Source organism: Lissotriton vulgaris, chromosome 7 (genome assembly GCF_964263255.1).
Source record: "Lissotriton vulgaris chromosome 7, aLisVul1.2, whole genome shotgun sequence".
NCBI lineage: Eukaryota > Metazoa > Chordata > Amphibia > Caudata > Salamandridae > Lissotriton > Lissotriton vulgaris.
Window position 1 is genome coordinate 795,443,839 of NC_141695.1, and position 22,173 is coordinate 795,466,011.

A 22,173-nucleotide genomic window follows, 5' to 3' on the forward strand; every position below is an offset into this window, starting at 1 on the left:
GGATCACTGGATGGCAAACTGCTTATTGAAATTAAATGGAGACAAAACCGAACTTAAGGTATTGGGAAACAGACCACCTCCAGTGGCACTGCTATGTTGGCCAGAGTGTTTGGTGACTATACCTGTTCCGTAGTCTCCTATAAAAGCTTAGGAATGTGGCTTGACAATTTTCTTTTAATGGCAACCCAAGCTAAAAAAGTTGACCAGCTCCTGCTTCACCGCGCAGAGGACCTTGAGGAAAATTCTGGATCTACTACCTATTCCTTTCAGAAGAGTGGTGGTCCATACACTGATTTAATCATGCCTGGACTAAGGGAACTCTTGATATCTGGGTTCAGCAAATCAGTTAAAAAAAAGCTACCAGTGTTGCAAAATGCTGCAACCGGAACCATCTACAACATACACAAAGGTTCTTCAATCAAGAAAGCCCGGATCTCTTTGCACTGGCATCCTGTGGAGAAATAATTAAATTCAAAGCACTGTGTCTGGCTCAAAGGGCAATTAATCAGCAAGGCTCCCGTATGATTAGAGCCCTATTGACCTCCTACATTTCGAGCAGGGCTTTAAGATCTTCCAACACGGGCCTCTTAACGATCACACAAATTCAGAAGGTCAGATGCGGGGCAAGATCTGTCTGTTGCCTGTCCCCCAACCCATGGAATACAATGCCAATTAGTTTCAAAACAGAGCCTAACAAGGCCAAATTCAGAAAACGTCTCAAAACATGGCTTAACTCTACCGAATTCTCTGGCCCAACTGTACTGTAGAATTCAAGGTGCATGTTTTGACAAGAGGATCACATTCAGGCTCCTCACCCACGCACACAAGTCTCTCCACGATCTGGGCCCCAAGTACCTCAACGACCGCCTGACCTTCTACACGCCCACCCGCCAGCTACGGTCTACTAGCCTCGCCCTTGCCGCCGTACCACGCATCCGAAGAGCCACCGCCGGAGGCAGATCCTTCTCCTACCTGGCGGCCAAGACATGGAACTCCCTCCCCATCCACCTTCGGCTGACCCAGGACCACCTCGCCTTCAGGAGACAACTCAAGACCTGGCTGTTCGAGCAGTAGCGGACCCCTTCCCCCAAGCGCCTTGAGACCCTTCCGGGTGAGTAGCGCGCTATACAAGTGTTATGATTGATTGATTGATTGATTGATTGACTCACATTGCGCTGGGAAGCCTTGTGTAGCTGCTTGAGATAAGATTGATGTGTTTTCAAAATTTCAAGGAATTGTATGATAGTACTTTCAAGATGGCTGTCAGTCAGTTTATTAAGTGACTGTGACACTGCCAAACCTTGATACCAATAACTCAAGGTTATTTTAATGCCTTAAATACTCAACGATTTCATTGCCTTCGGAATTGATATTTCAAGATAGCTTTTTCCCCATTTATTTGTTTCTTTACGAGTTGTTTGTTGTGTTTTCGTACTGCTACAGTATCGTGTGATAGTGTTCTCAAGATGGCTGCGTGTGGTCCACTTTCCATAGATATACCTAAACTGTATCATGATTAGGGCTCAAGGTTTTATGATTTTATTTTATTTTTTACATTTCCATCTGTATTTTATCCAGATTTATTTTTTGGCCATTTTATTGGCATTTATTCATATTTATTTTGTGTTTTGTGAAGAAAATGCCTCATAAAATGCTATATTTCCACATTTAATTAACTGGTAAACATGCAACTATACTTTGCTGCCAGTCAAGTTTTGGCAAATTAGGCAGTCAAATATAACAAAACATTACACCCAATGGTAAATATCACCATTAAAATACAAATATATGTTAATATATGCAAGTTTATCGGGAAATCTTAACCTGTTTTTTAACTTCCCATGCTTTCAATCTCCTAAACTGTTTTGAAGATCACAATAGACAGCATGGACAGTCAGTGACCCACAAGAAGCAGAATTTTTCATATTTTTTCGCTTTTAAAAATAAATACAGACAAGAAACATTGTTTTCTGTCCGTAACTAGCTGTAAAAATCAGTAAAAGCGGAAAACTGGGAGTCTTAATCATGATGGCGACGTTTTAGAAGAAAGCCGCTGTAGGAAGGTGGATATCTGACTATGGTTGCCCCCAACTTTTTGCCTGGTGTTTTGCTGGTTTTTCGACTTAGTTGACCTGGGACCCTGCTATTCAGGACCCCAGGCCCACTGCTCTCTCTGTAAAATGGATTCCATGTACTCAAGGTACATATCTAATTGGATACTGAGTCACCTTATCAGCCCCTGTACAGTGTACCTTAGGTACCCAGGGCATAGGTGCACCCAGGGCCTACCAGGGGATGCAGCATGTATTATGCCACCCCTGGCTGGCCATCCAAATCTGACACAACTGGCTGATCAATCAGCTGGGGCAAGGTGGTGTAATCACCCTTTGCTTTAGGTATAGTATCCCTATATCTAAACCTAAAATGGACACATATATTCCTATCAGTCACTTCTATGGCAGGCCTTATCAATCCTGAAGGCAGAGTGCTTGGAATTATGTGAGATGGTGCTCTGGCATGAGCTGAGCCTGTTTGCAGCTTGCGGAACCAAGTCCTAATAGCTGTTCCATGAAAACGCTATACCATATACTCTTAAGTGCATTATGAACCTTGCGGTCAAATGCTAACTTTGGCATAGCATTATCAAAACATGTCGAGTAAGGTGTCATACGAATTGGAATACTACCCCCTCGCCAATTCTGGAGACGGGGGTAGCATTCCCTTCTAGAGGGACACGACATGTATGTAACTGTGAGCCCCGGTTAAAGTTATCTCGAGCCTCAGCATCACAAAATGGATGCTGCCACCACAGACACAAGTCTGACCTCCTGCTGCTGGGAGTCCTTCCAGCGAGGGAGGCTTGGACAAAGGGTTTCCTGCCTTGGGAGGTGCTAGCACCACCCCAGACAGGATTTTGTGTATTAGGTAGGACAGGGCTGAAAGGAATGTGCCTGGGGCACACAAGGTGTCCCTGTGCATACTCCGGTCTAAACCAGTTCCTGGGGCACTCCAGCCCCAGAGCTGGCGCAAGACCGGACAAAGGATAGGGGGTGTAACCACCCCCCTTCCTGGTCCCACCCAGGGGAGGGACCTAGTCGTAGTGCAGCCCCCTTTAGCTGAATAAAGGTAGGAGCTGGTCCCATTCCCAGTTAGATTAATCTTAGCAACTTCCACGAAGAACTCTTGACGTTCGACCTCCTGAACATCAGAAGACTGAAGAATCTCCCCTATGGTCAGGGAGTGACCATCCTGCTTCGCAGGCACCATCAAGCTCCTGTGCGGTTTGCTGCAAGTCCTTCCTTCCTGGAACCAGACGACCCAGCTCGACGAGACCCGGACCTCCAGACTCCTGTGACCTCTACCCACATCCACAGCACAGCTGAGACCCGTGGGTGCGACGAGCAACTTGGAGACGGCCATCTTGAAGAATCCTGCACAGCGCTTCCAGCACGACCGCCGAGGGGTCCTCGAGTGAGTGCACTGGGGTCTGAGAAGCCCCACACCGACGCAGCTCCTGCACCAAAGACCAGCCCCCCAGCATCCACGAGATCTGCGTGGGGCCCTTTTGGCTGGTTGCTGCTTTTCCTGTTGTCTGGTCACTTGCCGGCTGGCTAGTGACCTCTGAGACGACGACTCGAAGATTTCAACACTGCTGGTCTGGTCCCCCAGACTGGCCCTTGCTTCCTTGTAAACGAAAAGCACCCCGGACCCTCCTGGTCCGCACCAGATGCCATCTTTGTTCCACCGCGTGGCTTGCACTTGCCAAGGCCTGTTGACCAGATCGACGATCCAACACCGCCAACAGCAGCAGACTACGTGGGACAGCTCGTGCCTCCAGCCTGGTCATAGAGAATAGCTCCTGGTCCGCGCAGCTACAGAGAGAAGTGTCCCGTCCTCCACCTAACTGCGGCGACAGCACCTGGTTCCCTCCTGGTTCCAGCTCCGTCACTGGCTAGTGACCGAGACTCTGTCCCCTTCCCTTCCAGGACTTCTTCTTCCTAGTTCCATCCTTGGAACCACAGGACTCCTCCATCTGGTTGCCTGCCAGCAACTCCTGGCTTCACCGGGATCAACACAGCAAACCCGAAACCACTTCAGCCCTATGCACCCGCAGCCTGTGGGTTAGGTGACTAAAGCTTCTAGGTGCTGAAGTCAGTGTTCACTATCCTAGTGTTCAGGTCCACTGTTGGTTTCCCTCCATCCAGCCGGGTTCGTCCGGAATCCGTAACTCTTTAAACTGTAGGATGCATAGACGTTGGTACGCATCCCGTGTGAGAGTTTCCACTCTGCACTTGAGTCCCGTGGGGCTCCTGCTCCTTACTTACCTAGTCAGTAGCGTAGTCCCAGCGATCCTCCAGCCTCTGGATCTTCTTACAGTACCTTCCTTCCTCGCATTCCATTGTTCCTAGTATATGGTTTGTCGTGCCCCTAGGGCACCATTGTAAATCGTGTAACTTGAGTGTATTTTTCCGAAGAGTTTGTCATGTGCTTAGCCCTCTGACCTCATAAAGAGTTCAGAGGTGTATGTTAGTTAATAAATACCTGTTTATTTTCATAACTACCTGTGTGGTGTCCTTTCACTTGATATTCAAGGGGTTATATGTGGTAAAACAGCTGGCTTCACATGCCAATAGAGTTTAGCCTAAGACTGCTTTGTCCATGCTACCATTAGGATAGCTGGTCTATAAGGTTGACTTACAACCAATCACCATAAGGGTTGTTTGGACTGATACAAGGTGATCACTAGAACTAGTGAGCATCATATATCAGGACAACTTCTCACATTTGTGTGCAGCGGTTGGGATTTGAGCTTGCTGTTGTTTTTACCAAATATAATCTTGAGATATCATTGAAAAAAGATCACATAAGGTACCATAGGTAAATATAACAAGCTTAGAAATACTCTGAGTTCTACTGAACCAGCTGTTGTAGTAGAAAGGGAGTAGCACACCCTGACTACAACTCTTAGCAAGGGATCAGTAGGTAAACCCATAGTGTAGGTAAGTGCACCACTTACACCTCATTAGAAAAGCATGTCTACCACAGGAGAGAACTCAATGGCTCCCCTTGTGGCAGTTGACCCTCCACAGGTCGTGTCAAGATATGCAGCTCTTAGCTTCCAGGAGATGAGACAATTGTGTACCTCCAGGAAACTAAAACAGGGTTCTTCTAACCCTACAATCAACTTCCTGATAGGTCTCTTAGAGACATTTGATGCCAGAAGGGCTTCTAATCCAGGCCCATCTGATCCTACAGAGGAAGACATACCCCCACTAGAGGAGGACTCCAATTTCCCTGAGACTGAGACTGAGGGAGATGGAGACTCATCTGATGGTGAGGTAAACCATGGTCAGGGAGGAGTCAGCAGGCTTACCAGGACCAACTTAGGCATACATGAGAATGGAACTGGGGGACCACCAGGCCCACCCTCAGGCAGGCTTAACCTTGGGAATAGACGATTTAGGTCACTCTCCAGAGGCTCTAACAGATCTGTTCATACCCATGTCTCTCAGGCATCTTCTCAAGGAGGGATGACATCCCCTCAGAGGAGAGAGCATGAAGGTAAGATGAGGGAAGTCAATCTGAGGATTGAGAGGGAATAACTTGCCCTTGCCAAAGAAAGACTTGCCTTTGCCAGAAAGCAGAAATAGAGTGGGGCAGACCCCACTGGTGGCAGCATTATCATTAGAGATAAAGACAGGAGTTTTGATACTAGACACCTGAGTAAAATAGTGCCCCCCTTTAAGCAAGGGGATGACATCCACAAATGGATGACTGCTTTGGAGAGGGCCTGCACTGTCCAGTGCATCCCCCAAAGTCAGTGGGCAGCTATATTGTGGCTCTCCTTTGAAGGTAAAGGTAGAGATAAGCTCCTCACTACTAGAGCTGAGGATGCTAACAATTACCAAGTCCTGAAGAATACACTGATTGATGGGTTTGGCTTAACAACTGAACAGTACAGGTTGATGTTCAGGGACACCCAGAAAACTCAGTCTCAGGATTGGGCTGACTTTGTTGATTGTGCCACTAAGGCTCTAGAAGGCTGGCTACTGGGAAGTAAGGTTACTGATTACACAGGATTGTATAATCTAATTATTAGAGAGCAAGTCTTAAATAATTGTTAGAACCAGTTATTACACCAGCACCTTGTAGACTCTGATCTGACCTCTCTACAAGAATTGGGTAAGAGGGCAGACAAATGGGTCAGAACCAGGATTAGGCCTAAGAACCAGGGTGGTGACCAAAAGAAAGAATCAACCAAGCCCCAAGAGAAGGGTGGGAATAAATCTGAAGATCAAACCACATCAGGGCCCCAAAAATCCTCTGAAAAGGGTGGGTCCCAGAATCATTCCAATACCCAAAAGAAACCTTATTGCCATACCTGCAAACAGGTAGGCCATTGGAAAACTGACAGCAGTTGCCCAAGGGCCAACAACAATAAGGAGAACATACCCCCAAGTAATACTTCCCAGCCTCCTGTTACTACTAGAAGTAATCCCCCAGGTGGTGGGAGTGCCCCCAAGAATTTGGGTGCATTTACTTTGGGAGTTCCTGGGGACTCTGGCCTAACCAGGTCCCCTGACTTAGATACTCTTGTCTGTGAGACTGGCATGGGGTTTGACAACTTCACAGCTTGTCCCAACACTTTGGACAAGTACAGACAGGAGCCCCTCATCAATGGTATAAAAGTTGAGGCCTATAGAGATACAGGGGCTAGCATCACCATGGTGACTGAGAGCCTAGTCCCCCCAAGGCAACTTTTACCTGGGGCCACATACCAGGTGACCAACATTGATGGAGTGCAGAGAGATCATTCAATAGAAGTGGTCAATCTCAGCTGGGGAGGTGTCACTGGCCCCAAGAGAGTGGCAGTGTCATCAAACTTGCCTGTAGAATGCCTACTGGGGAATGATTTAGAGATCTCAGCCTGGGCTGAGGTAGAGCAAGAAACCCATCTTAGAATGGTAAACCTCCATGGTAAGGTTAGTGGGGCAGTGATAGCCACAGCCCCAGTCCAAGATGTCCTCCCTGAACAGGTCAGGAGAGCTGTGCCAGTCACAGCCCAATCTCAGACAGATTCCTTCCCTGAACAGGTTGGCAAGGCCGTAATGGTAACAGCCCATACCCAAACTGAGTCCCTTCCTGAAAAGGTTGGTGGCGTTGTGATGGCCACAGCTCAAACTCAGACAGATAATAGTGTTGTGAAGCCTGAAACTATGGATCACTCCACTCAGACAGAGAGCATTGAGGAGGAAGAGAAATCTCCCTCCCACCAGACTTTAGGAAAGGATCAGCCTCCTCAGGGAACTGATCTGACCCCTTGTGAAGAAACTGCCCCAGAGGTAGTCAGGCCCAGCCTGGCAGAGCCTCTGATGTCAGTGGACCCTTCCAAGATGGGACCCAGTCTGGAGCAGGTAACCTGCCCCTCTCTACCCTGCCCCAGTCAGCCCAGGGCTGTAGAGGTCAGGGAGGCCAGTGGTGGACCCCTAAGGGCCCCCTGTCCAAAGAACTCCCCAATCAGCAGATTAAGGGCACTGAAGCACTGAAGCTAGTAGTCCTAGCCAAGTGAAAATAAAACAAACTCCTGAGGGATCCCCCTTAAACTTAGTTAGGGACCTCCCACAGATGGGCACTGCTGGGCACAGCCAAACCTGGGACCTGAGGGCCCCAAACCTGACCTGTCCCTCCAGTAAGCCAAACAGAGGGACCCAGCCTCCAGCTTTAGGTAGCCAGAGGTTGACCCTGAGAGCTCACAGCAACTCAGTCCTGGAAAGAAAGGCACATATGGTGGATAGTGATTGGAGGAAGTTGAGCCCAACATTAGTGGAGTCTCACTTCAGTACTCCATCTCAGCACCAGCCTTTTACTTTGCCAAAACACACCACAGGTAGAGATTCCCTATGGTGGAGACCCTCAGATACCCTTAGGGTGAGGGATTGCTTAGTGGACCAGTCTTCCCCTGGCCCTTCGTACTGCTCCCTCACTTTCTCAGTTTAAGAAGGGACTCAAAACCCATTTGTTTAATATCACTTTGTAATCTCTCTGTTTGTTATGTTGGCTGCTCCTTTTTCTTATTTACTCACCGCGCCAGGATACTCTTGAGTAATAGAGCGCGTAATAAAAGGTTTTATAACATAACATAACATAACATATAGGGGGTAACCATGCCAGTGCATATACCACCTCATATGGCAACTCAGGCAATATAGGCTTACCTGGTCAAGGATAGCCTTATCTCCTTTCATTTGAGGGGAGGGGGGTTATGTAGGAAGGTGGATATCTGACTATGGTTGCCCCCAACTTTTTGCATGGTGTTTTGCTGGTTTTTCGACTTAGTTGACCTGGGACCCTGCTATTCAGGACCCCAGGCCCACTGCTCTCTCTGTAAAATGGATTACATGTACTCTAGGTACATATCTAATTGGATACTGAGTCACCTTATCAGCCCCTGTACAGTGTACCTTAGGTACCCAGGGCATAGGTGCACCCAGGGCCTACCAGGGGCTGCAGCATGTATTATGCCACCCCTGGCTGGCCATCCAAATCTGACACACCTGGCCGATCAATCAGCTGAGGCAAGTTGGTGTAATAACCCTTTGCTTTAGGTATAGTATCCCTATATCTAAACCTAAAATGGACACATATATTCCTATCAGTCACTCCTATGGCAGGCCTTATCAATCCTGAAGGCAGAGTACTTGGAATTATGTGAGATGGTGCTCTGGCATGAGCTGAGCCCGTTTGCAGCTTGCGGAACCAAGTCCTAATAGCTGTTCCATGATAACGCTATACCATATACTCTTAAGTGCATTATGAACCTCGCGGTCAAATGCTAACTTTGGCATAGCATTATCAAAACATGTCGAGTAAGGTGTCATACGAATTGGAATACTACCCCCTCGCCAATTATGGCGATGGGGATAGCATTCCACCCTTCTAGAGGGACACGACATGTATGTAACTGTGAACCCCGGTTAAAGTTATCTCGAGCCTCAGCATCACAAAATGGATGCTGCCACCACAGACACAAGTCTGACCTCCTGCTGCTGGGAGTCCTTCCAGCGAGGGAGGCTTGGACAAAGGGTTTCCTGCCTTGGGAGGTGCTAGCACCACCCCAGACAGGATTTTGTGAATTAGGTAGGACAGGGCTGAAAGGAATGAGACATGCCTGGGGCACACAAGGTGTTCCTGTGCATACTCCAGTCTAAACCAGTTCCTGGGGCACTCCAGCCCCAGAGCTGGCGCAAGACCGGAGAAAGGATAGGGGGTGTAACCACCCCCCTTCCTGGTCCCACCCAGGGGAGGGACCTAGTCGTAGTGCAGCCCCCTTTAGCTGAATAAAGGTAGGAGCTGGTCCCATTCCCAGTTAGATTAATCTTGACAGCTTCCACGAAGAACTCGTGACCTTCGACCTCCTGAACATCAGAAGACTGAAGAATCTCCCCTATGGTCAGGGAGTGACCATCCTGCTTCGCAGGCACCATCAAGCTCCTGTGCGGTTTGCTGCAAGTCCTTCCTTCATGGAACCCGACGACCCAGCTCGACGAGACCCGGACCTCCAGACTCCTCTGACCTCTACCCACATCCACAGCACAGCTGAGTGCACTGGGGTCTGAGAAGCCCCACACCGACGCAGCTCCTGCACCAAAGACCAGCCCCCCAGCATCCACGAGATCTCCGTGGGGCCCTTTTGTCTGGTTGCTGCTTTTCCTGTTGTCTGGTCACTTTCCGGCTGGCTAGTGACCTCTGAGACGACGACCCGAAGATTTCAACACTGCTGGTCTGGTCCCCAGACTGGCCCTTGCTTCCTTGTAAACGAGAAGCACCCCGGCCCCTCCTGGTCCGCACCAGACGCCATCTTTGTTCCACCGCGTGGCTTGCACTTGCCAAGGCCTGTTGACCAGATCGACGATCCAACACCGCCAACAGCAGCAGACTACGTGGGACAGCTCATGCCTCCAGCCTGGTCGTAGAGAACAGCTCCTGGTCGCGCAGCTACAGAGACAAGTGTCCCGTCCTCCACCTAACTGCGGCGACAGCACCTGGTTCCCTCCTGGTTCCAGCACCGTCACTGGCTAGTGACCGAGACTCTGTCCCCTTCCCTTTCAGGACTTCTTCTTCCTAGTTCCATCCTTGGAACCACTGGACTCCTCCATCTGGTCGCCTGCCAGCAACTCCTTGTTTCAGGCTTCACCGGGATCAACGCAGCAAACCCGACACCACTTCAGCCCTATGCACCCGCAGCCTGTGGGTTAGGTAACTAAAGCTTCTAGGTGCTGAAGTCAGTGTTCACTATCCTAGTGATCAGGTCTACTGTTGTTTTCCCTCCATCCAGCCGGGTTCGTCCGAAATCCGTAACTCTTTAAACGGTAGCATCCATAGACGTTGGTACGCATCCCGCTGAGAGTTTCCACTCTGCACGTGAGTCCCGTGGGCCTCCTGCTCCTTACTTACCTAGTCAGTAGCGTAGTCCCAGCGATCCTCCAGCCTCTGGATCTTCTTACAGTACCTTCTTATTTCGCATTCCATTGTTCCTAGTATATGGTTTGTCGTGCCCCTAGGGCACCATTGTAAATCGTGCAACTTGAGTGTATTTTTCCGAAGAGTTTGTCATGTGCTTAGCCCTCTGACCTCATAAAGAGTTCAGAGGTGTATGTTAGTTAATAAATACATGTTTATTTTCATAACTACCTGTGTGGTGTCCTTTCACTTGGTATTCAAGGGGTTATATGTGGTAAAACAGCTGGCTTCACATGCCAATAGAGTTTAGCCTAAGACTGCTTTGTCCATGCTACCATTAGGATAGTTGGTCTATAAGGTTGACTCACAACCAATCACCATAAGGTTTGTTTGGACTGATACAAGGTGATCACTAGAACTAGTGAGCATCATATATCAGGCCAACTTCTCACAGCCTCCATAACGGGAGCCAAGGAATTGCAAAGATACTCACTCCTACAATATAGCATGCTTGTTTTTGGCTTTGGAAATCTGTTACGTGTTTTTGATTACATTTTTTCAGTTATTTTGTCTAGAGCGGTTAACTTGCTAGCACATTTTAGTACATATGGGTTTAAGGATGGTTGCAAGGCTTGGAACAGAATAGTTCCCTTTCTTTTCAAAAGGGGTAATGAAGCTGCACCAACATGGCGCCGTTTCAGAATGCCACTGCACTTCGGGAACTACGGTGGTGTGGAGTACTCACCCACATTGGTAAGGTGTTTGCCACAGTATTCTGTGATTTGTTATTTACACTTTATATTATTTTGAGTAGCAGTGAGCTGTAAATGTACATGCTCACTCTAATGTGATACAATTTAAAGTTGGAATAGCTTTTATGTTTCCTATGACTGGTTATTAGTACAGTTGATTTATTTATATTTAATGTTTCGTTGTCTCTAAGGAGCATATTTTTTTCTTTTACGCTTTTACCTTTGTAATATTTGTTAACTACGGACCCTGGCATTTTATTTTGTTTGTTTACATAATCTGGGCCTGGTTTGTTGGAGATTTATACATTTTATGTTATTTTCTGGCACATTACATAATATAATTGACAGACTGCTTTCTACGTCGGATATGTAAAATGAACCCTAATAGTTTGCTTTGGTGTTAAATGGCTTATTTATTTTGCGACATGCAAGAGTTAAATTGTAGTTACTCGGTATGCGTAGTAGTTTGTGTGTGTGTGTGTGTGTTTGTGTGTGTGAGTCCGCGCGCCTTGGTGTTGAGGGGCTTTCCTGGCTATTTGTTCTATGAACACTACATGTCGACATTTTGAGATTATTTATTTTATGAAGAGTTTACTGTTAATTTTTAGTGTATACACTGCTGAGTACCTTTGAAACTAGAGTTGGTGATTTGAATATTCGATTGTGAGCTACGAGTCTAGATTTACGCTACTCTTCCATCACAACTTAGTTTATTTATTTAGAAGATTATATATTCTTTTATAGTTTCCTATTTATCCTTTCAAGATTTGTCTTGTGGGTGTCAATTGCTATGGTGTGCCACATTGGGAAACACTATTTGTGCTGAAATATACTTTGGCTTCTTGTTTTTCGTACAATCTTTATTTGGATAATTTTGTCATTAATATGGACTTTTACTTATTTGTTTTTGTGGGATTTTTCTGTCTGTCCATTTAATTTTACATTTCTCTGTGTATTATTATTTCAGTCAGAGGAAATATGGTAGAGGACTTTCGTCTATTACTTGGTTGAGAAATTGGTTTGTAATTGTTATGTCAATTACTTTAGTCATGAAGAAGTCAACAAGAATACAATTTTCCAGAGACGAAACGTGTTGGATAATTTGTGATGGAAATTGCAGCAAACCTATGCTGATTTTGGTTCACGAATAAAGGACATAAGAAAACTGTTTACAGAGGAGTGTTGTTTGATTTGTGTCAGAGTGCTCTGGATTGATTTCTTTCAGCTTCATGAACATGTTACTACCGTCTTAAGCTTTTCCTGGCTTCTTACAACTTCATCCTGTCTCTTCACCGTGTACTCTTGCTGTCAGCTAGCCACGTCCACCTGGTTGTCTTGCAGCACTTTGGCTTCTGGTTTATTCATCCCCTTGTTTCAGTAACTGAATAGCAATCTCTGTCTTCTTCTACATTTTTACAACTCTCTTACTTTCAAGTTCCTAGCTAGCTGTCCCTGAAATCCTTCTATGCTATGGTGTCCAAACACTATGTTGTACTCTGTTGGCAGTACATTAAGTTGTTACTCCCTCAACCCTGGCCAGACAGATTCCTTCTATGTTATGATTTCATAAGTCTGTGCTGAGTTCTCTTGGCAGTAAAATCAGGGCATCAGTCAATGGAGAGTGAACTTCTGAGTTAACAGTCTTTTCCCCTCAACCCTAGCAGGACAGATTTCCTTTATGCTGTGGTATCCCAAGTCTGTAACATGCTCTGTTGGCAATAAATTCAGGGTTGCAATCGGTCACGAGTTAATAGTCTTACCCCCACCCCATGGCCAAATACCTTCCCCTCTATGCTTTGTAGTCCTCAGTCTGTGCTGTACTCAACAAATTCAGTGCTGCAATATGTGCTGAATAAAAAAGGCTTTCCCTTACCCCAGCTAGGACAGATGCCTTCTATGCAATGCAGTCTCGAGTCTGTGCTGTGTTGATAGTGAATTTCAGACTGCAGCTATGTTAACAGTGTTTTTCCCTTGTCCCTAGCTGGACAGGTTCTGTATGTAAAGCTCCCACATTTTTGCCCATTATCGGTCATGTATAACCTGCTATTGCACCTACAGTGTTCACCATTGGTCTACAGAGGCCAACAAATTCGAGATTTTCAGAAGAATCATTGGCTATTTTAATAATTCCCATCTATAATCACTGCATGAGCATGCACCCCATGAAGTTAGGCTGAACATCTTCCATGGATCTGAACTTCGTGGACAAAGTTGAACAACTCTAGCTGACTGCATCACATGCAGTCTTTGGATTCTTGTAAAATAGGAGAGGTTGTTTGATGAAGACCTGTCCTCCTTCAAGAAAAGATTGTCTCCATCTCCCCATGGTCCCTTACAGTTTCTTCTCTTCCCTTCAGTTTCTCTAACTGTTCTCTAATCTTTTATTTTCTTGTCTCACTTGAAGCCCAGTATGTGAGATTACCATGTTGACAGGATCAACTGTCCAAAGCAAACAGCACAATCTACTACCACTCAACCTGGCCTCCTAGTTTATTCTGTACCTCCATTCATTTGAAAAAGATACAGTTAGCACCAGAACAAAAGGTATGATCCTGAGATCATAAAGGGAGATTGGCTCAACATACATGTGACAGAATTTGGATAAAGTCTATTAATAATAAAGAACTTGAGTTCATACCCTGCATGATCTCCAGAGTATGTGTGTCCTGTTTGGATTTGTAACGAAGCAGGCGATAGCATTTGCAGCCCTATAAGAACATGATTTAGTGTGAAAAGGTGATTCAAGTGTTTTCACACTCAAAGATACTAGCAGGTGCCCACCAGAGATAGCACTAAGCCCCAAATCACCTAGCCTATGTGTCAAAGCTTTCATAGTACAACAAAGTCAAAGGTATACTTTAGTGCTGGGCTATTCATCATCACCAAGAAAAAGTTTCTAAGGACACTTAACTGAATGCCAGACCATGATGTGAGGAGGTTTTGAGCTAGTCAAAACATGAAAAATGGCCTTGTGTGTTTCATTTGCCAAATACCACTGCATTTTTTGAAGGTATTCATCAACTGCTAATTGGAATATAGAGGCAATGTAACCATTTTGTTTAAATTGTAGAAAACATATGAAAAGTGCTCTTTATGGAAGGGGAGACGATAAAGAAGTAAGTGACCTTGGTGAAGCACTGAGGAAGACTCATTCTGGGACTCTGCTGAAACTTTTGATGTGGAATCTTTCTCTTTGGGAAAGACTTTCTTAGTTCTGCCCATCAATTAGTTAATTAGGTAATTCTCAATGATCTGGGAAGGAGGAAGAGAAGAAAAACAAAGTATTTCCAAAGTAGCATTACCTGCTTCTGCTTCTGCACTTCCGCCTGCAGGCGCTCCGCCTCAGCCTTCTGCACTGCACGCTTCATCACCACAATGTCTCCATGCACATCTTGAGTTGTGTTCTGCATATAAAAGAGCCTCAGTGCTAAGTTCTCCACTTCTGTCTGCATCGCTGACACTAAAGAAAAGTAAGATAGACACTGCTCAGGATCCAGAATCTAGGAAACTCACAGGTTGTGTAAGAAACAGCATGTTGGAACACATGATGAAAGGGGATGATTTTTTACCAGCAATAAGGTTTCTTTGCCAATAGTATAATTCACTCACTCAGTGTGACATTATCTACTATATTTTAAGCCTGGAATACGGTCAGGGAGCTGAATTCTTGTCAATGACGAAATGCAGTGAGCAAGAAGTCATAAATTTGAATCCCAACAAGATCCACTTTGAATTCATTAGGTCGGTAAAGTGAGTATAATATAGGGGGTAATGATACCTTTTGTTATGTACAGTCCTTAGAAGCATTGTGGTGTTTAGCAATATTTAAAACAGAAGATAATATTGATAGTATTACAAGAATACACTTCTTAGATTCTGTAAATTAAAGTTTTTACTTCTATTAAGGGCATGAAGGTGAGGATTATGCTTTTCTTTCTTGACTGTTTTACTACAGCAGCCTTTCAAAAGAATCCCACCAACATCTGAAACCATTAAAAACTTCAAATCCCATGATGTATGAAAAAACAGAAAGAAATCGGCATAATTCAATCATCCAACCAATATACTCCATCTTCTTTCTGCCCTACTATTTCTTAGCAGTGAAAATGGGAGGGGTATACAACGTCTGCAATGTTATTATTCTTTCCGCCCATTTCCGAGAAGAAAACCAGAAAAATCTATTCAAGACCAACATTAAAATTTATCATGAAAATAAAACTTGGAACAAGTGGTAGCTCCTCCTAAATGGCAGAGAAGCGTCACCTCACCTGCTGCGAGAGCAGCAGGCAAACATTAATAAACAAAATGGCATAATAAACTTATTTCCCACTAGCTTGCGCTGTGTACGAGGCTGGCGGCGGGGCTGAATCCTGTTACTGTAGGATTACTGCTGCCTCTTTCAGTGCGCACGTCGGGCTGGCCGGCTGGCTACCTACGGCCAGCCCGACATGCACACTGCACACCTAGTAATCCCCGGGCTGTGAAACAGCTGGGAGATTGCTGGAACAGGCCCCCAGCCTCAAAATGAGCGCTGGGTTAGCCTGATCCCACCGATCCTGGAGCAGCTCTCATGCTGACAGCATCTACAGGATTGGCCAGGAGTCGCATTCTACTGGGCAGGAAGGGAAGTCCTTCCCTTTCCTGCTCATAGTCAGACCACCATAACCGGGAGTGCCGCACCAGGTGGGAGCATCATTAAGGCAAGTTGGGCACATGGCGCCCTTGTATATTTTTGTATTGCCAGCCGCCGCTGCGATGCATATCAAATCAACACTGGCTCAGGAAACCTAATTATATATCAGAAACACAATCATTGGCATACATTTAGGTCAATTTCAAACTCAGGTGGGATAATCCTTACATCTAGATCCTAGAAGAATTTGAACGTTTTAAGCTTTTAAAAAACACAAAACCAAGTTTACATTCCAAGTATTGGAATGTTTTTGTTCTGGAGGAGCCAAAAACAGATTCCTTTTCATAACATGCAAATTGAAGGATGCTCACCGAGAAGGAAATGCACTACCATGTCTCTCATTAGAAACTTCCCAGTGAATATTTTTGCCAAAGCAGGCCAACTTTCAGGCATCTTGTGTGCAAGTGAAGCTCTTCATACAATCACTTTGAGACAACTCACTACAGGCAAACTACCGCATCAGACGCCACAATCAAGTCTGTTAGCATCCACCTTCATTACTAGGCCTGGAAAGAACTCCAAGCTCATTCTTTTAATGGTTGCTAGATTACATGGAAGCCCTACAAGCATATTGAATCTGTGTAAAAGAGAAAACTGCATTGATGCGAAATCTTTAGTTACTGGAGAGCTTAGTAATGTAAGGGATCCAAAAAATTGCCTGAATGGAGGTATCGTGATCTTTCTCAACATCTTCTTGGTTGACTTCAGATTAACTCTTGTCGAATCAATCTTGATCCCTAGAAACTTGATCTACCTCTTGTGGAACATGTCTGATCATGGCTTCTTAACAAAGACATGGGCATAGCTTTGGGGGTGGGGGTGTTTGGGGTGTTACACCCCCCAATGCACAAGTTACTTACCTTCGGTAACAATATATCTGTAAGAAACATTAGTAGTGATAGATTCCTTACCTTAGAATTACCCCCAGGCGTCAGAAGTTTTCGTCAGCAGTACTGCGCGTCGGTAGGTGTTGTCGTGCGGCTCAGCGTGCATCATTGGCATAGTTGGCGCCAGGATGACGTCGCTGTAGCAACTCAGACGGGCCCAAGCGCGCTGACGTCAGTTCTGTGCATGAATTTCCACACCAGGAAGGCAGAGCCATGCAAGAAACTCACCACTGGTGCATCTAAAACTAGTGCTCTGAAAGGGATGACCTTAACCCTAGAAATCAGTTCGCAGAAGGGGGAGGATTGGTGGGGGGGTAAGGAAGCTATCACTCCCAATGTTCCTTACAGATATATTGTTACCGAAGGTAAGTAACTTGTGCATCTGAAAGAAACACGTAATGATAGATTCCTTACCTTAGAATAGATACCCCAGCAATACTAGCCCCGGTGGTGGGTCTGCAAACAGATCACACCAGAAAGTCCTGGAGAACAGAACGGCCAAAGAAGCTGTCTCTCCTGACTTGGCTGTGCAGGCAGTAATGCTTGGTAAACGTGTGCAGCGAGGCCCACGTAGCTGCCTGACAGATGTCATGCAAGGGGACTCCCCGTCCCAAAGCAGTAGTGGCTGCTGTCGCCCTAGTATAATGGGCGAGAAGCCCCGCTGGATGCTCTTTTTTAGCCAAAGAATAACAAGCCTTAATGCACAGAATGACCCATCAAGAGATGGTCCACTTGTGCACAGGCCAACCTTTCTTGGCGCCCACTTAGCCAACAAAGAGCTGGTCATCCATCCGGAACTGTTGTGTGCGGTCAAGTTAGAAAGAGAGCGCACGTTTTGGGTCCAGACGGTGGAGCCTCTCTTCCTCTTTAGAAGGATGCGGAGGCAGAAAGAAGGATGGTCTGCCCGATGTGAAAAGCAGTTACAACCTTTGGACAGAGAGAAAAGGAGGTTTAAAAGTAAGAGCCTGTAGCTTACTCACTCTTCTGGCAGAGGTGATGGCAACCAGGAAAGCAGTCTTTAGAGTGAGCAGGCGAAGGGGACAGTTGTAAAATGGCTCAAATGGAGCACAAATCAGATAAGTCAGAACTAGGTTTAAGTCCCAATGACGCATCACGAAAGGGACAGGAGGGAATATGTGCAAAATGCATTTTCAGAATCTATTTCCTTCAGGGAACTTAATGGGAGAGAGATAGCCCTTGATAGTGCCCAGAGCAGAGCCCTACTGGGCCAAAGAGAGGAGAAATAGAAGGACCTCTGAAAGAGGGGCAGAAAGGAGAACACACAGCCTTTGCTGTACACCATGCCACAAATGTATTCCACCTGCAGGCATATACTGTTTTAGTGGAGGGACGCCTAGCTGCCACGATAACGTCACAGACTTCGGGAGGCCGGTCGAAAGACATCAACTGCCGCCGCTCAATCTCCATGCAAGGAGGTGGAGGCTGGACAGGTTCGTGTGGAGAACACTCCCCTGCTGCTGTGACAGAAAATCCTCCCGAAGAGGCAGGCGGAGCAGGGGACCGATCGTCATGCTGAGTAGCTCGGGATACCATACTCTTTGAGCCCAGTCTGGAGCCTAAAGAATAACTTGGGCCGGGTCATGCTTGATCTTCTTCAGCACTCTGGGTAGAAGTGGTATAAGCGGAAATGCGTATAGTAGACCGCAACTCCACTTGCGACGAAAAGCATCGCTTAGCGAGTGTCGCCTTGGAAATTCCAACACGCAGAAATGAGGACATTGCGCGTTTTCTTTGGTGACAATAGATCTAACCAAGGTTCTCCCCACTACTGAAAGAGACCTTGCTCCACGTCCGAGTGCAGACGCCATTCGTGATCTATCATGCACCGACGGCTGAGTTCGTCCGCCCTGGCATTCAGAGAACCTGCCAGGTGATGAACCACTGGGGACATGCCCTGATGTTCCAGCCATGTCCAGAGGCACAGAGCCTCCTGACATAGGGTCAACGACCCCACCCGCCCTGTTTGTTGCAGTACCACATGACGGTGGTGTTGTCTGTGAACAACTGCGTTACCCTCCCAACGACAGAGGGAAGGAATGCCTTCAGTGCTCTCCCATGTGACCGCCCCACCCCAGAAGGGACGCATCCGTCACCACTGTGCGCTCCGGTTGGGGAAGGGAGAGGGATCGACCAATGACCCAATCGCGATTTGTGAGCCACCACTGCAATTCCGGCTTCTAGGAGGCGTGGCTTTAGAGTGCGATGGCACACAATGTCGAAGGCGGCTGAGGGCTGATGTTTTGCTGTTGTCTAGTTGGCGCCTGATGTCATCTGTGGCAGCGATGAGGGCTGTCTCGGTGCTGTGGTTTCGTCTGAATCCGGACTGGGATGGGTCCAGGATGTTGTTGTCTTCCAAGTGGCGGGTCAGTTGCATGTTGATGATTTTCTCGATGACTTTGGTCGGGAATGGGAGCAGGGAGATGGGCCAGAAGTTCTTGAGTTCCTTGGGGTCTGCTTTGGGCTTCTTGAGGAGGGCGTTGATTTCGGCGTGTTTCCAGCTTTCCGGGAATGTCGCCCTTTCAAAGGAGGTGTTGATGACCTTCCGTAGTTGGGGTGCGATGGCTGCGTCTGCTTTGTTGAATACGTGGTATGGGCACGGGTCACTCGGAGATCCTGAGTGGATGGAGTTCATGACCTTGCGTGTCTCGTCGTCGTTGACGTTGGACCAGGAGGTCAGGCGGTTGGCGCTGGTGGTGTTCACAGGGGAGGTGGAGTCTGGCGTAGTCGGGCGGTCGTGGTGTTGAAGCGGTCATGGATATCAGCGATCTTGCAGTGGAAGAAGATGGCCAGTGAGACGCACAGTTCTTGTGAGGGCGGGATGTCGTTGGCGCTGGGGTCAGAACCGTGAACCGCAGGTAACGACGGTGAGCCGGCTTGACGGGGATATGGAAAAAAGCGTTCTGCAAGTCCAGTCTTGCGGGTCTAGGGCAAACAAGACCAGAGCAAGTGTGAGCATCTTGAGCTTCTCTTTCCAGAGGAAGCGATTGACGTTTCGAAGCTCTAAGATAGGAAGCAGGCCCTTGTCCTTCTTTGGAACCAGAAAGTAGTGGGAGTAACCACCACAACCTACTTCTGGCGTAGGAACGTGCTCGATGGCCCCCTTGGCCAAGAGGGCTGCAACTTCCTGCAGGAGAAGTGCCAAGTGATCCCCCGACATGCGGTGGTACTGCGGTAGCAATGCCGGAGGAGTTGTCTTGAAGGGGAGGGAGTAACCCCTTCAGACAATTTGCAGCACCCACTTGTCCGATGTGATGTTGTGCCAGACGTGGGAAATGATGGCGAACTCTGCCACCCACTGGCGTTTGGTGGGCCTGAAAGACCAGACTATGAAGGCTTTGCAGTGGATGCTGCGGGGTGGAGGTGGACTGACCCGCCTGCTGGCCCCCTGAACCACCTAGAGGGTTCCCAAGTCCGCGGCCACGCAGAAGTTGTTGCGGCGGTGGCCTGTGGCTCTGCGAACGTGGTGAGGCACCCCTTCCTTGGCCACGAAAGGCGTGAAAAGTAGAAGGCGGAGGAGGCAGAGTGGCCGACAGGCCCAATGACTTGGCCCTAGCTCGGGAGTCCTTAAAGCGCTCCAATGCACTGTCCGCTTTATTGCCAAAGAGGCAAATGTCATCAAAAGGCATGTCTGTCAGAGTGTTCTGGACATCCCCTGAGAAGCCAGTTGTCCTCAGCCAGGCGTGGTGCCTAAGTGCCACCGTCGTGGAAATCGATCTGCCCAGCGAGTCGGAGGTGTCCAACCCACAACGTATGGTGAACTTAGCTGCGTCTCTCCCAGCAGCAATAGCCTGGGAGAGGACTGCCTGGGCCTCCTCCGGGCAGTTAGGCAGCACCTGCGCAACCGTGTCCCATAGAGAGTGGGAATAACGGCCCAAGAGGCATGTGGTGTTTCCCTGACCACAGCCCTAAGCTGGCAGATGAAAACAGCTTCTTGCCAAGCAACTCCAGCTTTTTGGATTCCCTATCCAGAGGGGCGTAAGGGAACGCACTCTGGGAAGTGGAGGCTTGGACAACCAAGCTCTCAGGGGTGGGATGTTGGGAGAGAAAGAGGGGGTCGCCCAGAGCCGGGCGATGGCGTCGAGCCACGTTCCTGTCCACAGGAGCCCCTGTGTTGGGCCTGGACTAGGTGCCCTAAAGAACGTCAGACAGTGCTTCATTAAAGGGCAGCAAGGGCTCCGAAGATGTTGCCGCTGGCTGGAGCACTTCTGTCGGGAGGTTAGTCCTGATGGCCACTGTAGGGAGAACGAGGTGGAGGGCCTCGGCTGCCCTACGCAACACTACTGCGTAACTGGCTCCCTCCTCCGTAGCCATGGTAGGAGGAGACAGCATGCCAAGGTCAGGTGAGGTGTCAAGACCACTGGCTTCCCCCAAATCCTCTACTCAGTCCGGATCATAAGCACACTCCTGTGCTACAGGGTCCTCAGACCCCTCCCAGTCTCCCCCTTCCTCCGAAGTCTGTGGAACAGGCTGAAAATAAGGAGGAGGGATATAGGGCAAAAAGGGCACCAACGGTGTTGGAATCGTCGCCGGGCGGCACCGATCCGGAACCCTGTCCAGGTCAGGACCGAACCTGGGGACAACATCGTCCCGAGGAGCAGGCAATGTCGGTGGTGGTGCCGGGGAGGACGGCACTGGTGGAGGTGTTATTAGGTCAACCGGCGACCACCGGAGTCCGATCCCAGATCCTAGGGGCGCCGGAGATGAAAGGACAGGACCCCCAGTTGGGCCCGCGGAACCCGTAGGTGCGCCGACGGGGCCAGATGGCCCAAAGAGTTGGGCCACCGCAGCAAGAAACTATTGCACCTGAGCAGGCGTCACCGACACACCCGTAAAAGGTGGGTAGACCGTGGTGACATCGCAGGCTCCGTAGGAGCCACAGGGGTGGCACCCTCAGCAGCGTCGCGCAACAGTCGAGAGGAAGTCGAAGAGTGACGATGTTTCTACGACTTCTTTTTGGAATGCTTCGACTTACCTGACCCCGAGTGCGAAGACTTAGATCCAGAAGAATGATGGTGACGACTCCGCGACCGGTCCCTCGATCTCCCGTGGGTCTGGGACCTCAAGCGGCGCAGGGCCGACTGCCGGACTTCCAGCAACTTTCGGGACCGCTCCCGCAAAGTCTTCTGTGACATGGACTGGCAGTCGGGCAAGACTTGGGGTTGTGGTCGCGCCACAGGCAGTAGAGACACATGCATTGTGGGTCCATCACCGACATCATGGGCGACAGTTCCCACAGTTCTTGAAGCCGGGCATCCCTACGACACCAGGAGTAGATCGATTCGGAAAGATGAGACAAAAGGCCTAAAAAAACTCAGTCGAAAAGGGACTGGGGTTACTAGCTCTTTATAAGATCTGCGCT

General features: G+C 48.0%; 1 protein-coding gene across 1 annotated transcript in view; it reads right to left on the bottom strand.

The window, feature by feature from the left end:
- CCDC40 (coiled-coil domain 40 molecular ruler complex subunit) overlaps positions 1-22,173 on the bottom strand; it is a 762,745-nt gene that overhangs the window by 533,476 nt on the left and 207,096 nt on the right. The window contains exon 9 of the mRNA XM_086931053.1: positions 14,516-14,673. Coding sequence (XP_086787179.1) covers positions 14,516-14,673 — 158 coding nt within the window. The remainder of the gene's footprint in view (positions 1-14,515; positions 14,674-22,173) is intronic.